The 17,566-nt window shown below is 36.1% G+C and overlaps 1 protein-coding gene across 1 annotated transcript in view; it reads right to left on the reverse strand.

Annotated features, from left to right (window-relative positions):
• Nucleotides 1-17,566, reverse strand: part of UVRAG (UV radiation resistance associated) — a 339,596-nt gene that overhangs the window by 155,341 nt on the left and 166,689 nt on the right. Inside the window, exon 8 of the mRNA XM_012002017.1 lies at nt 14,941-15,067. Within this exon, the coding sequence (XP_011857407.1) occupies nt 14,941-15,067 (127 nt within the window). The remainder of the gene's footprint in view (nt 1-14,940; nt 15,068-17,566) is intronic.

Genomic DNA, 17,566 nt, shown 5'->3' on the forward strand with positions numbered 1-17,566 from the left:
CCACCTACATCTTAGGCAGAGGCTGGAAGGAAAATCTGAGGATATTAATTTGATTTTTTTAAAAGTTCTCCATTTCTTGTATTGTCTGTTTATTTTGGGTCAGTTATTCTGTTTATTCAACTTGGTCTCATTCATGCTGTTTTCCTCAAATATCTGATGATCCTTAATGCTCCTTTCAAACCCATGAATAAGTGATTAGACTGATTAGTATAGACAACTGGCATAGGTTTCCTTCGGAGCTATGAGATTTATTTCCATAAAAGCCCTCACCCCTTAAGTGCCATTAGTATAAGTGAGCTGGTCCTGTTGACAATTAGGCTTCCCTTCTGGGTATATATGCTGGGAGAAGGTATACTTTTACTTTGAATTACTGTAACTGTCAAAGGGAGCTTCACATTGGGATTTTATTTTGGGTAGGTATTTCACTCCTGAGTAGAGTTGTCTTTCATGTTTTCCTCTGGGTTGGCTATAAAAGTCCAATCGCTTTAGGTTCTACTGAGACTTTCTACCATGTCAAACACTTACATCATGGGACCTAACCAGGTCAAGAATCCATTATGTTTAGGAAGCAGCTATAGCAAATGTTATAGAAAGTTGCTCCAAATGCACACAAGGAGGAGAATGGGCCAACAGGCTCAACTACCCTGATTATTGCTCTAGTAAATTCTTGATCTCAATACTGGCAAATTCCAAGCTTGAAGCCTCTGATGGTTCTATCAGGAACCCTACCTGCAGCTGTTTCTATTTGTGTTCTAGGCTGCAGTTTTTCTCTGCTTTAGTTTATTCATCGAAACAGTCCTATTTACTTTGTATCTTTGAGAACTGTGCCAAAACCTTTGCTATTCCAATGACATCCTCTTTTGTTTCCACCAGCACCATGGTTTCATTCTTTATACATGTATATTTATTATCACATCAATAGGTCATTGGGAAAGAGGGAACACAAATGCCGGAGCTTGGTTTACCATCTTCCGAAACTGCTTTGGCCCTGTCGAGGCATATATCAATGTTCTACTCTGTTAAATCAGATAGCCTCTCTGTTAAGCAAGAAAACAAGTCAGGCAATATAATTTTAATAGCAAAATGTCAATGTCGGCTCCTATAAATATAATAGCTAAGGACTATGAATCTTGCTTCTCGCAACAAAACAAAACACAAACTCTTGGTTCTCTCTCACCAGAGTTTGGCCTGAGACTGGCCAATGGCCAGCTCCTGTCAAAATTACAGTTAAAACCAATAAATTGTCATTCTTCTGGGTTTTCTACATTAAGTCAGATGACCAAAAAGCAATATACTTGGAGTACTTTAGCTTCCCTCCCTGCAGAAATGCCTTTTCTGTACTATGATTTATGATGCTGCCTTTCTCAAGGGTTAACAGATATTTCTTGCTGTAACTTTTGCAAAATTACAAGTGACTTTATTTCATTATGATATTTAATATCTTGCACATAAGAAACTAAATTATTCTCTGCATTTAGTGCTAAGAGAGTATTTTTATTTCTCCCCTATAGAACTGATAGGCTTCGTTATTAACAGGCAATGTAAAACAAACGATACCTTTCATACCTCTACACAATTGGCTTGACAGCTGAGGTCAGAGCTAATATTAGTTCTTAAGAACAATAAGCAGATCCTATGGAAGGCAGAGAACTGTATTTAGAAAGCCCATGGACTTATGAATCAGAAAGATCTAGGTTGAAATTCTACCCGTGCTACATTCAAGACTCTAGACACGTTTCAACTCTGAACTTCATTTTCCTCATCTGTAAAATGGGGAGATTTTCATTTTTAACATTTGCATTCTTGTGCCCGTCCCCAATAAGCTTTACTGGAATTGCTCACAATTCCCGAAGCTACTTCCATGCCTCTGTACAAACTGTTCCCTTTACCTGGAAGGTCTCACCTTCTACCCCTAGTTAGAACAATACTGTATACTCTTCTAGGCTCAGTGTGTCACCTCCTTTACCTGCTGTTCTGATTTTCATATGTTTATATTCTGTGTTCCTACAGTACCCTCTATATACTTGTTACATATTTATCACACCCGCCAAGTTGACTCTAATTGCAATGTCTGGTTCTTTGTAAGTGTTCCACAAATGATGAATAAATGAATTGACATGGGCATATATGCAGAAAAATAAAAATCAATGCTCTTTCTACTTCCTTTATAAGTCCTATGCTCTCTTTTTACTTCTATGTTCAACCGCCTAAATGTAAATTTTTTTTTTTTGTAAACATTACTTCCAGTGCATTTTGCGAGTAAGTGGAGAAAAAATTATGACAAACCAATATACGATTGTGTCAGGTGGCATATTTCTACACATCTATACCTTCCATGGGAAAAAAAGAGATATTAAAATCTGACAGTCTGCCGTTCCTACAACCAAATAAGACATTAATTGGAATAAATTACTTACATGGAAATTGAAATAAAATCAGAAGTTTGCTTAGGGCTCATATTTACCTGCCTCTTCCCCAAACTACCCCTGCCACAAGTTGTCTGGCTTTTATTGCTAATAGCATAAATCCTAGGGAGAATCTGTCCTCAGGTCCAGACATTTTTTTGAAAGTCAGATATTAATAACTTTGAAGAAGTCTATTAAGAATTTCTGTCAGATGGTTATTTAAAAAATCAGAATACATATAAACTAATAAAATTTACATTTTGTCATCATTTCAAATAAATATATTTTGAGTTTAAAAACTGAGAAATAACTTTTCATAAGTAACTGTATGATCTAAGAAAAGGAAAAAATTGTTATATAAGACTTAATAATGTATTTACAACTTCAAATAGAAATCTATGACCTTCTGATAGAAATTAAAGTATCAATTTAAATATACCATGTGATTCTTCTTTTATCTGAGATGCAGACCAAAAGGAAAACAGTAATTTACCAACCAGGCAGAAGCTAATTAAATAGAACAAACTACATATGTAGGTCACCTTAATGACTCTTTTTTTGTTGTTGCTGTTGTTTTGTTTTTTCAAAATGACAATAAGAAACGATCACAACTGATGGGAACTTCACATAAAATATTTTGGCAACAACTTTTTATTCACTGAAACTACCAAGAGTAATTTCTTTCCCCAAATCTGAGCAACAAAATCTGACATATCTGACCTCTCCTATTCACTATGTCACCAAAATAATGTGTTTGTTTTTGCTCTTAATTGCCAAAGTAAAATAGGAGAAAAGTATGGCTAGTTACAGAACTCTAACAGGTCATTCCCACCAAATGGCTTTTCAGTATTAAACAGGCAACCGTCATAGACACACCTGGGTCAAAGATATTTAAAAAAAAAAAAAACTTTTATAAAATGCTGGAAAATATATCATCAGCATTAAACTTACAATAATAACAACAATAAAGAGATACATAAAAAAAGGTGAACAGATCACCATCATTCCCACCAGTCCTACCTTTCTGAGATAACCAAAATCTTAATAGAGCTGAAAGAAATCTTGACTGTATACTTCAGAATTTTTTGTTTTGTTTTGTTTTGTTTATGCAGAGGAAATAAGCTCAAAACGTTGAATGACCTGTCTAAGGACAAACTTGGAAAATGGCAGACTCAAATCAAAGAAATCTTTGGAGAAAATTCACTTCAGTCATACTGTAATAAAAAGGAATAAAGCAAAACAAAGTTCTCTAGCTAACACCTCACAGGCCAAATAGAAAAACAGCAAACTGTGAGTTGACCTGGACATATACTAGAGAAAGCAGTAATGACGTTTTGTTTAGTGGAAACAAGACAGGCTTTGGAGCAAGATAAACCAATGTTTGAATTGGAATCTGTCACTTAATTGGGACCTCAGGAAAGTGTCTCTCAGCTCTCAAATCTTTTCCTGATTTGGGAAAAGGAGGTAAAAATTATATCTTAAGACTATTTTAAGAATTAATAATATACCAAAACTAAAATATCTGCATGTTACAGGATTTCAATAAAAGTTTTCTACTTCATGTGATTTATGTGGGACTCAAATGAATGTTTTACAAAGTTTTAGGTAGTACAGAATACTGAGAAAAGCAAAGAATTTAGAGTTGAAATCTGTGTTGAATTTGGGTCCGCATCTCAACTTTGCTCCTAATTGTCTGTGTGTTCCTGGCCAAGTCACTTAACTTCCCAGTACCTCACATATACAATGAGGGTAACATCTGCCCTACTTAGCTTTCAGAGATGCTTTAAGGATCAAATATAAGAACTTTTGTATAAGCACTTTTTAACTGTATGGTTATCCTTACTATCAAGAAAGTAACTGTATTAAAAGTAGCTTCTTCCCACAAAGATTGGAGAACTCTCCTTTTATAAAGTTAATACCACTTCCCAGGCACCACTGAAGTATTCTTGGGTTTTAATCAACATTTGTTTATAGGTGATATGATCTGGATGTGTGCTCCTCCAAATCTCGTGTTGAAATGTGATCCTCAATGTTGCAGGGGAGGACTACTGAGTAGTACTGGAACATGGGGGTGGATCCCTCACAAATGGCTTAACGCCATCCCGTTGGTGATAGTGAGTTCTTGCTTTGGTAGTTCACAGGACACCTGGTTGTCTAAAAGAGTATGGCAATTCTCCCGCCCCCCTCACTTCCACTTTCACCACGTGATACGCCTGCACTGGCATCCCCCTCCACCATGACCGTGAGCTTCCTGAGGCCTCACCAGGAGCAGATGTTGGCATCATGCTTCCTGTACAGCCTGAAGAACCACAAGCCAATTAAATTTCTTTTCTTTATAAATTACTCAGCATCAGGTATTTCTTTATAGTGATGCAAAAATGGACTAATACAATAAGAAATCTACATTCTACTGAACACATTTCCTTAAAACCAACATTTCATACCATTTTTTTAGCTAAGTTTCCAGCAAACTAATTTTGATAGTGTTGCTTTTCAAAGATTTGGTGGTTGTGTCAGGACAAAAGACCCTGTAAAGCAACACAGAATTCATTAATGGGAAGAGTACTTGGCTTGAGTTACTGAGGGGAAATCTGGTTTTTATTAAACATCCTAAGTTAAACTACTAATACCTTCCAGAAATGAAAATATATACACTAATAAACATTAATACTGAAAAGATCAGCTCATGACCCAGCTGGAAGTTGCTGTAGACCACAAGTTGAGAACCACTGCCTTTGAGGGATAGGAAGGGAAAACGTCTGAGTGTGAAGTAATGAGGCCCTTTAGAGTTATGTGACCACTCAGCAAGTCAGCAGCATGGATAAAAATTGTCTTTTTGGCACTTGCCAATAAATCACCCTGCTGCAATAAATTTTCATGGACAAAAATACAAGCACCTGGTTTCTTCCAACTGTTTACACAAATTAATTCCTATGTCACTATTATTAGCAGCTATCCTTACTAAACAGATGTGTAAAAAGATGCAGACGGTAAATAATTCCTTTGCGGACATTCAGAAGAATCAGTAGCAAAGTCACAATTAAATATGATCTATTACTGACTTTATATCCTACCTGAGCTCTTGGACTCAGAACCAAGTACCTAGATAAGCACCAAGTGCCAGGCACAATATGTAAGAATCCACTAGTAATATTTGTATTAGCAAATCATTTCACTACTCCCTAGCAAACAAACTAAATCAAAGCTGCAAATGCAAGAGACAAATACCTTTTTTACCTTCGCTGACCAAACACCAGTGACTATGGTGCTTCTAAAATGTTTTAACTTGGCTTAAGATTCATTAAATAGTACATTCATGTAACTGTACAAGAATAATGTTCAACACAAGCATATAATAGTGTATGTTTAGAATAGAATATTGAAGAATAATTATGTATCTGGTTACCTAGCACAACCACTATGAAGAACACAGGTCCCCAAAAATTAGACCAGGTTATGCTAGTAAATAAATGTGGTTATCTGTATCCAGCCATCCCCTCTTCCCCACTCCCCAGTGCCGAACCCCCACAGCCCACAAACATTCGCAATGGGAGTAAGAGTGAAGCCAGCAGCAGCACTCTTTCTCCTATTTATGTTAGGAACCAGAGTGTCAACATTAGATCCTAACCTTCTGAGGATTCTAATAGTCCAGGGGAATACAAAGTAATTCTCATCTCAAAAACATATAGAAAAGTGAGAAAAGGGCACTTGAAGTACAAAGTCGGTGTTAAAAATCAACGATTGTGACCCACCATGACAAATACATATTTAACTTGAAGATGACCATTCTTTCTCTGCAGGGTAAAAGAGAGATTCAAGACTGTGCAACTGATTTGGCTGTCAGAATTAAAATACTAGAAGAGACATTTACAAAAATTCTATAACCTCCCTTTGCAGCACAGTTAGGCAGCAGAAACTCTGAACACAGGCTCTGCCATAACTTTCTGTGTATGTGGCTTTGGACAAATCATCCTCATCTGCAAACTGGGTACTAACATGTAGTATCTTTATCATTAGAAGGATAATAACAGTATCTTTAATGTATAGGACTATTAGGACAAAATTAGGTAAAGAAGAGAAAACATGACATTTCCTGGCACTAATAGTCTATATATAAAAGCAATTAATACCAGCTTGCATTCTATAAAATATAAATACAAGCTCCTATTCTCTAAATATGAGCAATTATTATTAAACCTCAGTCTTATAAATGGTATAGATACAACTGTTTAGAGGTTCATTTGCTTATAATCTAAGGATAGACATCCTGGACCTCTTTCCATCCTAATAGGCAAATATACAACCAGAAACAGTTAAAGAACTATATCTCCATATATTTTTGCCATATTCTAGAATAAAATATATCCCTTGGCTTTATATATCATACTAGTTATAAAAATGTAGTATTATTCAGTGATTGAGAGCTTTGGAATCAATAGATTCCAACATCACCTCTCATTAGCTACATGAATTTAAGTAAGTTACTTAATCTCCCTGACCCTGACATAGTTTCCTCAGCTATAAAAGGTAAATAATAATAGCATCTACCTCATAAAGTCATTGTAGTGATTAAACAGTATCACATATTTATAGTAATAAGCACTGTACTGGATACATTATTGCTACTATTATTACTCTTACTAGAAAAGGTCAAAAGTCCCTAAACCCTTCAAACCTTATAGTGTTTTCATTTTGAAAGTTAATGATCTTTAAAAAGGTAAGATATGCAGAAACATATGCCACAGGTAGCAGGCAATGTAAGTACAGTAAAAGTTGATGGTACTTCCAAAGCACTGTAAGAAATGTGTCTTTTCACAGAAGATGAAATCTTTTGAAGCAGGCCTTGTATGTACAAAACGACTGTCTATTTATTTGGGGCCACTCTAACGAAGACAAATGGACTTTATCATAATGCTTCATGATTTTAAATGGCATTATTCCTTTTGACTCTCATTTATAAATGTCAATATGCAAGTTGTATTGGAATGCAGATATTATCACTGCCAAACAACGTATAGTTTTTCTGCAGTCTTTCTCATAAGAATATCAGTCTTCCCACATGAATACTAAACTAGAAGTTAGAGAAGTCTTTCTTTAGCAATGATACCCATGACATGACACCAATAAGCATAAGCATGATGCTTTCATTCAACAAATATTTATTCTATGTGTACTAGATCCCAGGTATTATACTATGCCTAAAAGACATGAATATTTAGTGTAGTCCCTGAACAGTGCCTACCCTCAGAATCTGTCTAGAGAAGGAGACAGACTAATAATCAAAGTGCTATCATGGAAAAATATAGGGTGCTATGGAAACACACAGTAGTACATTTAACCTAGGGGTGGGAGGAGAAAGAAAAGGGAACCAGTGATGGTTTCTTGGTGAAAATAGCATTTAGGCAAAGGCCTGAATGCAGGTAAGATAGAACAAAGCATACTTAAGTAACTAAAAGAGTTCAGTGTGGTTGAAGCATTCAGATTGAGGTGAGCCACTGGAGGCCTTTGTAAGTCATCTTGAGTTGAGCCTTTTATCTTACAGGTACAGAAACCCACCAGAGTATGATATAGGAATAAAACAGATGGTGTTTTGTTCCTATTTTTATAAGACCATTTCATTTTCATAACTCATCTGATCATATCATACACATTCTTGCTACACAAAATGTGGTTCATAGACCAGAAACATCAGCAGAACTTGGAAGCCTGTTAAAACTCAGTGAGATACAGTTTTAAGTATTATTATTAACCCCATTGGAGAGATAACACTAAGTTATTGGACAAGGTTACACAGCTGGTAAACAATGAAGCCAGGCGTGAAACAAGGCATTCTGAATCAAAGTCTGTTCCTTTAAACACTTATTTTTTAAAATTACTGAAATGAAGAAAAATCATATTTATAAAATTATTCTTTGTAATGTAACTTACAGTTCATAGAGGTTAAAACTTTAAAACTTGCTAAAAATGACTTATTTTATTCACATTCCAAATACACTCTTGCCACAGTAGATTTTCTGTTTCCTATTACGTCTCATTCATCCACCAATGTCAACTATGTGAAATACACCGAAAACTAACCAGGAAACCATAAACGGATGCAACAAATAAAATAATGGTAAATAATTCATGTACTACATTTAATGGCACATTACGTATATAAAAGCCCCTCAAAGATTCATGCTGCGTAATACTCACTGAGGGCCTCAATGTTGGGCACTGAGGAGGATACTATAAAAATGCAAAGTCCCTGCCCTGAAAGGGCTTACCAACTAAGTGGGAAGATAAGACGATATCAAAATGCTATGGGAACACAGAAGGAGCAGGAAACTTTTATCTGAGGGAGAAAAAAGTCTCAAGGAGAGGTAGTATTTGTGCATGTCTTTGAAGAACCAAAAGAAATAAACCAAGGAGAGATGAGTAAAGTGTGTTCTCATAAAAGCAAGTATAGGGGTAAAAAAAGCAAAGGAAAAAGACTTCTATTTCTGACTGATGGAACAACATACATCAGATTTTCCTCCCACTGTAAACAACTAGAAAGTCATACAAAATTATATGTAACAACAGTTTTCAGACAATAGATAAGAGGCAGCCTAGTATAATGATGCCTGGGAGAAGGAAAACAAGGAAATGTAAGCCTGATAACGGCTCCAAATCACTACATGGGGAGTGTTTCCAGGCCACAATGCAGCGGGTGAACAAACACAAGGAAAGTTCCAGAAGTGGCCGGGCGTGGTAGCTCACACTTGTAATCCCAGCACTTTGGGAAGTAGGCGGATCACTTGGGGTCAGCAGTTAAAGACCAGGCTGGACAAAATGGTGAAACCACATCTCTGCTAAAAATTCAAAAATTAGCCAGGCGTGGTGGTACACACCTATAATCCCACCCAGCCAGGCGTGGTGGTACACACCTATAATCCCGCCTGTAGTCCCAGCTACTCAGGAGGCTCAGGCAGGAGAGTCACTTGAACCCAGAAAGTTGCAGTGGCCTGAGATGATGCCAGTGCACTCCAACCTGGGCAACAACTTTTTTTTTTTTTTTTTTTTTGAGATGGAGTCTCGCTCTGTCACCCAGGCTGGAGTGCAGTGGCCAGATCTCAGCTCACTGCAAGCTCAGCCTCCCGGGTTTACGCCATTCTCCTGCCTCAGCCTCCCGAGTAGCTGGGACTACAGCCGCCCGCCACCTCGCCCGGCTAATTTTTTGTATTTTTTTAGTAGAGACAGGGTTTCACCGTGTTAGCCAGGATGGTCTCGATCTCTTGACCTCGTGATCCGCCCGTCTCGGCCTCCCAAAGAAGAATAAACTTTTTAAACAATGATGAATAAACTCAAAATACACTGTTAAGATGGGAAGAAAAAATATGTTAAGCATATATCTGATAAAGAACATATCCAGAATATAAAAAGAACTCTTACAACTTAGTAAGGTTACCATCCACCTCCCTTCCCCACTTTCCAAAAAACAGATGAAAGACCTAAACAGACATTTCATCGGAGGAAAGAGACAGGTAACAGATAAGCACAAGAAAAGATGCTCAGCCACATTAGTTATCAGGGAAATACAAACTAAAACAATGAGAAACCACTACATACCCAGTAACATGGCTAAAATCCAAAATTAATGTTTAGACGTAGATTAAGTGAAACTTTCATATATTGCTTGAAAATGCAAAAGCCAGATATAAAAAGTGCATATTGTAAGATTCCATTCATATGAAATGCTAGAAAAGGTAAATGGTATCAGAAAGCACATCAGTAATTGCTAGCGGTCAAACGATGGAGGAAGGAACTGACTACAATGAGGCCAAAAAGCTGTTTACAATGACAGAAATGTTATCGCTGATTGTGGTGGTGGTGGTTACCTGCCTGAATACATTAGTTAAACTCATCAAACTATGTATTTTAAATAGATTAATTTGATTGTTTGTAAAATATATCTCATTAAAACTGATTTTTAAGAAAATAATAAAAGCAAAGAAATGAAAATTCACATATTGAGCTCTTTATCAATTCATTAAAAGAACAGTTAATGCGGCCGGGCTGCTGGCTCACACCTGTAATCCCAGCACTTCGGCAGTCCGAGGCAGGTGGATCATCTGAGGTCAGGAGTGTGAGACCTGCCTGGCCAACATGGCGAAACCCCATCTCTACTAAAAATACAAAAATTAGCTAGGCGTGGTGGCGGGTGCCTGTAATCCCAGCTACTTGGGATGCTGAGGCAGGAGAATCGCTTGAACCCCGGAGGCGGAGGTTGCAGTGAGCCAAGACCACGCCATTTTACGCCAGTCTGGGAGACGAGAGCGAAACTCCATCTCAAAAAAAAAAAAAAAAAATCAGTTAAAGCAAAAATAACAAAATGGGTAAATGATGCACAAGGGTAAACCACAAAATGGGTAAAGGATGCTTATAGTAAACCCTCTATGTAATGGTAAAATATTACAAAACTTTCACTGAGACTGGAAAGGAGAAAAGGATATCCACTGACACTACTTCTATTTAATATTACACTGGATGTCCCAGACAACACAACAGGTAAGAAAAAAGTTTTAAAGGCATACATATTAGGAAATGAGAAATAAAAATGCCATCATTTGTAGATGAGATGACTGCACACACAGAAAATTTAAAACAATCTAACCATTATTAGAACTAATTAATAAGTTCCTTGGATATAAAATTAACATACAAAAATCTGGCGTAAGAAGCATGTATGTCATTAGGTAAATTTGAATCAAAACTATGATGAGATACAACGCTATACTCAGTAGGATGGCTATAATTAAAAGGAAAGATAATAACAGATATTGGTGAGAAAATGGGGAGATTGGAACCCTCATATATTGTTGGCAGGAATGTAAAACAGCTGCTGTGGAAAATGGTTGGCAGTCACTCAAAAAGTTAAAAATAGAGTTCCCATATGACCCAGCAATTCCACTTCCAGGTGTACATAACAGGAATGAAAACAAACATCCCTATAAAAAGTTGCATCTGAATGTTCATAAGCAGCTTTATCTGTGATAGACAAAAAGCAGAAACAACCCAAATGTCCAACAACCAATGAATGGATTTTTAAAACGTGACATATTCATATAACTGAATGTATTATTCAGCAGTAAAAATGAAGCAGTGATGCATGATACAACGTGCATGAACCTTACAAATATTATGCTAAACAAATGAAGTTGGTCATAAAAGACCACAACATTGCATGATTCTGTTTACAAAAGAATGTCCAGAAAAGGCAAATCTAGAGAAAGAAGGTAGACTGGTGGTTACTTAGAATTCGCGGAGGGGCAGTGTGGAAGGCGGGACAATCAGATTGTGATGATCACTGCACAACTCTGTGAATAAACTAAGAAAAACTGAATTATACACTTTAAATGGCAAATTATATGGTATGGGAATTAAATCTTAATAAATCTGATTTTTTAATTTTCTGCAATTTTTTATATTTATAACAACTAAATAGTTAAAATCATTACTAATTTTAGTGTAATGAAATGTAATTATAATGCAACTAAATTAGAATGTAAATAAATAACCACAGCAAGACTGCATCTGTAGGGCTGTAACCGTAACATTAACAATTACTAATGTGTCTATAAGGCTTCTGGTGAATTTTTCTTTAAACATAATAAATACCAATGTCACTTTTAAAAAACCAATTAATTGTACATCTATACACCAGAAAATAGTAAAAATAAAATTTAATGATATGTACAATAGTATCATAAAACATCAAAAACTAGAAATAAATTCAATAAATCATGGGAAAGACCCATACACTATCTTATTTCAATAATGTTTTGCAAAGAAGATCTAATAAACAAAGACATATATCATTTTCTTGGGATGGAAGCCTCAATATTGTAAAGATGTCTATTATCCCCAATTACATTTGACAAATATATTCAATGCAGCTCCATTAAAATCCTAGCAAGTCCCAGCAATGATGTATGACAATTAAGAAAAAATATCCCAGCAAGGTTTTCTTTTCTATGTAGAAATTCACATGAAAATGACATACAGCAAAAATAACCGAGGTAATCTTGAAGAACACAACTAAGCTGAAGAACTTTAACAGATATCAACACCTATTACAACATGAAAAAAATTAAAACAGCGAGATAATGGCAAAGGAACAGAAAATAGATCAACAGAACAGAACAGAGGGTTCTTAACAGACTTACAAGCATATGGTCATCTGATTTATGAGAAAAGCAAAACTGCAATGCAATGGAGAAAGGATGATCTTCAGTGAATGGTGCTGGGTCAACTGACTATCAAGATGAAAAAAATAAAATCTCGACTCCTACCTTACATCACATACAAAAAGTAATTCCAGATGAATTCCAGATAAAAACGTAAGAAGTAAAATAGTAAAGCATTTTAAAGAACACATAGAAAAACATCTATAAAATCTTAAAATAGGTAAATATTTCTCCAAATAGACACAAAAAGCCTCATATATCGAAGACTGATAAAATGGAACTTCTGTTCATTTAAAGGTATCATTAAAGAGTGAAATCTCTTTGAAGAGCGAGCCACAAAATGGGAGAATATATTTTTAAGCACATGCCAAATAAAGAACCCATATCCATAATATATAAAGAAATCTTACCAAAAAAAACAGTCAAACCAAATTTCAATTGGCAAAATATTTCAACAGGTATATCACAAAAGAGCGTATCTCAGTCAGCAAGAAGCATATGAAACGTTTATAAAACTTATAACATATGAAAGACTAACTTCATTAGTCTTCAGGAAAATAAAAATTAAAACTGCAAGAGGATATTACAACATATCCAACAGAAAGGCTAAAATGAAAAATACAAATTACCAAATGCGATAAATACAAAATATACAAAAAAAAAAAAAAAAGAAAGAAATTCCTGACAAGGATGTAGGAAGGAGCAATACTGGATGGAGGGGAGATAAATTGGCACAATCATACTGGAAAACCGTTGGACACGATCTACTAAAGCTGAAGATACGTACATTCTCTGACTGTAATTCTACCCCTCAGTTTCTACTCAACTGAAATATCTAAAAATCTTTATTAAGAAACATACGAAAGTTCTTCACTCAGAAAGCTACAAGGTTCATGGAAGCATTAACTATAATGGTACCAAAATGAAAATTACTGAAACCAACGGCAAGAGTAGATAAATACATTCACACTCATATAATGGAATACTATTTGGCATTAGGCATGAATAAACTGCAACAACATGAAGGTAAGAATGACTCTACAAACATAATGTTGAAAAGAGCCACCACATGTACATACATGATTCTACTTCTATAAAGTTCAAAATTAGGCAAAACCAATCTGGTTTGAGTCTTGGCAGTAGCTAGTCTGGCTGGAGATGTGGTAAATGGAAGGAAGCCTGAGGAGGCTTCCCAGGTTTTGGGGTCCTGTTTCTTGATCGAGATTCTGCTCACATGCGTGTGTTTGCTTTGTGAAAATTCAAGCTCTGTGTACACAACTTCTCCATAACTTACCATGAGGTTACATCCTGATAAACCCATTGTAAGCTGAAAATATCGTAAGCTGAAAATGTATTTAATACACCTAACCTACTGATCAGGAAACCTTAGCCTAGCCTACTTTAAGGTGTCAGAACACTTACATTAGCTTACAGTTGGGCAAAATCATCTAACACAAAGCTTATTTTATAACACAGCATTGAATACCATACACAGATGAGCATTTTGTAGACTAGATGGGATGTGAAAACATAAAACACAATATCCAAAAAACAGTGGCAACAGAGTACAGTATAGAGTACCAGTTGTTCACCCACATAATCATGTGGCTGACTGGGAGCTGCAGCTCACTGCCACTGCCTAGCATAGCAAGAAAATATCATACCACATATTGCTAGCCTGGAAAAAGATCAAAATTCAAAATTCATAGTATGGTTTCTACCAAACACATGTAGCTTTTGCACATTATAAAACTGAAAATCGTAAGTTAAGTCATCATTAAATCAAACCATTGTAAGTCCAGGACCATTTGAATACAGATTTGTACGCTTGTCTATATGGACTAGCTTCAAAATACTTGCAAAAATATTTTTTAAATTGGAGAAAATTCTATCACCATACAATCATGCACTGTATAATGATGTTTTAATCAACAACAAACCACATACATGATGGTGGTCCCATAAAATTATAGTATAGTATTTTTATTCTATGCTTAGATGTATTAGATATATAAACACTGACCATTGTGTTATAGTTGCCTACAGTATTCAGTATGGCAACATGCTGTACAAGTTTATAGCCTAAGAGCCATAGGCTATACCATGTAGCCTAGGTGTGTAGTAGGTTACACCATCTGGGCTTGTGTAAGCATACTCTATGATGGCAGCTCAGGAGGAAATCGCCAAAGGATGCATTTCTAGAACATCCCTGTCATTAAGTGATGTGTGACTGTATTTACACAAAAATTGACTATTGGAGCTTGTGAAGAAGAAAGGAGAACTACTGAATGTGGAGGTCAGGCTGTTTGTATGGTATTTCCACTCACCTTTGTCCTGTAACGCAATTTGTTGCTTATGCAGTAATGCCACCTCCCGTCCCAAAGCTTTCTTCTGCCGTTCCAGTTCATTTTGAAGCACCAAAATTTTTAACTGCAGGCATTCACTTTTTTTTTTCTAAATAAATAAAATCACAGGTATATTTATGAATATAAATGTCATGACTATGAATAATTATATACTCACAATGTTTAAAAATAAATAATGGTTTAAAGCATTTTAATACTCATCAAACTTACGGAATTCTTGAGTAACTTAATTCATCAGCACCATCCTTTTAATTAAAATCATATAGAAATAGGCAAAGAATAAGAATAAAAGTAAATCTTAAGTCTGGGGACCCAACAGACACTACACAAAATATCTCAGGTACCTTCTCTGATACCACAATACAGTACAATAAGATTTTTAAAACTTAATAACAAGTAAGTTCTCAGAAAGTTAAATATAGAGGTACCATAAGATCCAGCAATTCCACTTCTAGATATATACCAAGAGAACTGAACACATATCCACACAAAAGCCTGAACACAAATGTTCATAGCAGCATTACTCACAATAGCCAAACAACATAAAAAACCCAAATGTCCACCAACTGATGAAAGGATAAATAAAATGTGGCCAGTCCATACAATCAAATATTATTTTGTAATAAAAAGAAATTAAGTATTGACAAATGCTACAACATGGATGAACCCTAAAAACATTATGCTAAGTTAAAGAATTCAGTTTTAAAAGCCCACACACTATATGGCTCCATTTATATGAAATGTCCAGAATAGGCAAGCCCATAGAAACAAAAAGTAGATTTCCACATTTGCCAAAACAAACCAAGGTGCTCTAACCCCCTGCCTGTTTGAAAGACGGCCAAGCAGAGGCCTGAGGTTTTCATCCCAGATAGGCAGTAACCAAACGAGTCCCATGTGGTAACTACTGACACCACATGGGGCTACTGGACTTTTACCACCCACCAGAGACTTAAAACATAATGCCCAAAATGTCCAAGTTTCAATCAAAAACCACTTACCACACCGAGAACCAGGAAAATGTCAAAGAAAATGAAAAAGCACAAGCAACAGATGCCAATACTGACATGATAGACATGTTACAATTATCTGATAAAGACCTAAAAGCAGTCAACATAAAAATGCTTCAATAGCAATTAAAAACATGCTTGAAACAAATGAAAAAGTAGAAAAGAAAAACCTAGAAAGTCTCAGCAAAGAAACAGAAGATATAGAGAACCAAATGGAAATTTTAGAACAAAAAATAACAAAAACTCAGTGAATAGGCTCAATTGCAGAATAGAGGAAACAGAGAAAAGTCTGTGAACAGAACACTGAAACTACCAATTTGAGCAACAGAGAGAAAACAGCCTTTAAAAAAAAGAACAAAACATCAGGGACCTGTGTAACTACACCAAAGGAGCTAACTTCTGTGTCATCAGAGTACTAGAAAGAAAAGAGAAACAAAGAATGACTGAAAAAGTACTTGAAAAAATAATGGAGCCAGGCAAGGTGGCTCATGCCTGTAATCTCAACGACTCAGTGGCTGAGGCAGGAGGGTCATTCAAGCCTAGGAGTTTAAGGCTGTGGTAAGCTATGATCATGCTATTGTACTTCAGCCTGAGTATCAGAGCAAGATCCTGTCACCAGGAAAAAAAAAAAAAAAGGAAAAGAAAAGAAATAATGGCTAAAAACTTGCCAAATTAGGGGCAGGCACAGTGGCTCACACCTGTAATCCCAGCATTTTGGGAGGCTGAGGTGGGCAGATCACTCGGGGTCCGGAGTTTGAGACCAGTCTGGCCAACATGGTGAAACCCCGTGTCTACTAAAAATAAAAAAATTAGCCAAGCACGGTAGTGGGCGCCTTTAATCCCAGCTATTCAGGAGGCTGAGGTGGGAAAATCACTTGAACCCGGGAGGTGGAGGTTGCAGTGAGCCAAGATAATGCCACTATACTCCAGCCTGGGCGACAGAGCAAGACTGTGTCTAAAAGAATTAAAAAACTTACCAAATTAGGCAGAAGAAAGAAATCTACACATTCAAGAAGCCAGCTAAATCTAAATAGAATAAATCCACTACAGAAAAATCAATGAAACCAACAACTGGTTCTTTGAAAAGGTAAATAAAATTGATAAAACTCTAGTCAGGGCTGGGTCTGTAATCCCAGCACTTTGGGACACTGAGGCAGGCGGATCACCTGAGGTCAGGAGTTTGAGACCAGCCTGGTCAACATGATGAAACCCCATCTCTACTAAAAATACAAAATGAGCTGGGCATGGTGGCAGGCACCTGTAATCCCAGCTACTTGAGAGGCTGAGGCAGGAGAATTGCTTGATCCTGGGATGTGGAAGTTGCAGTTAGTTGAGGTCACATCATTGCACTCCAGCCTGGGCAACAAGAGTGAAAATCTGTCTCAAAATAATAATAATAATAATAATAATAATAATATTTTTAAAAAATCTAGCCAGACTATTCAAGGAAAAAAGAAAAAAGGCAAAAATTACTAATATGAAGAAAGAGGGGTTATCACAATTGATCTCACAAACATCAGAAGAATAAAAAAATACTATAAACAACTCTATGCCCAGAAGTTTGGTAACTTAGATGATAT

The sequence above is a fragment of the Mandrillus leucophaeus genome, unplaced genomic scaffold (assembly GCF_000951045.1).
Source record: "Mandrillus leucophaeus isolate KB7577 unplaced genomic scaffold, Mleu.le_1.0 Scaffold674, whole genome shotgun sequence".
In the NCBI taxonomy this organism is placed as follows: Eukaryota; Metazoa; Chordata; class Mammalia; order Primates; family Cercopithecidae; genus Mandrillus; species Mandrillus leucophaeus.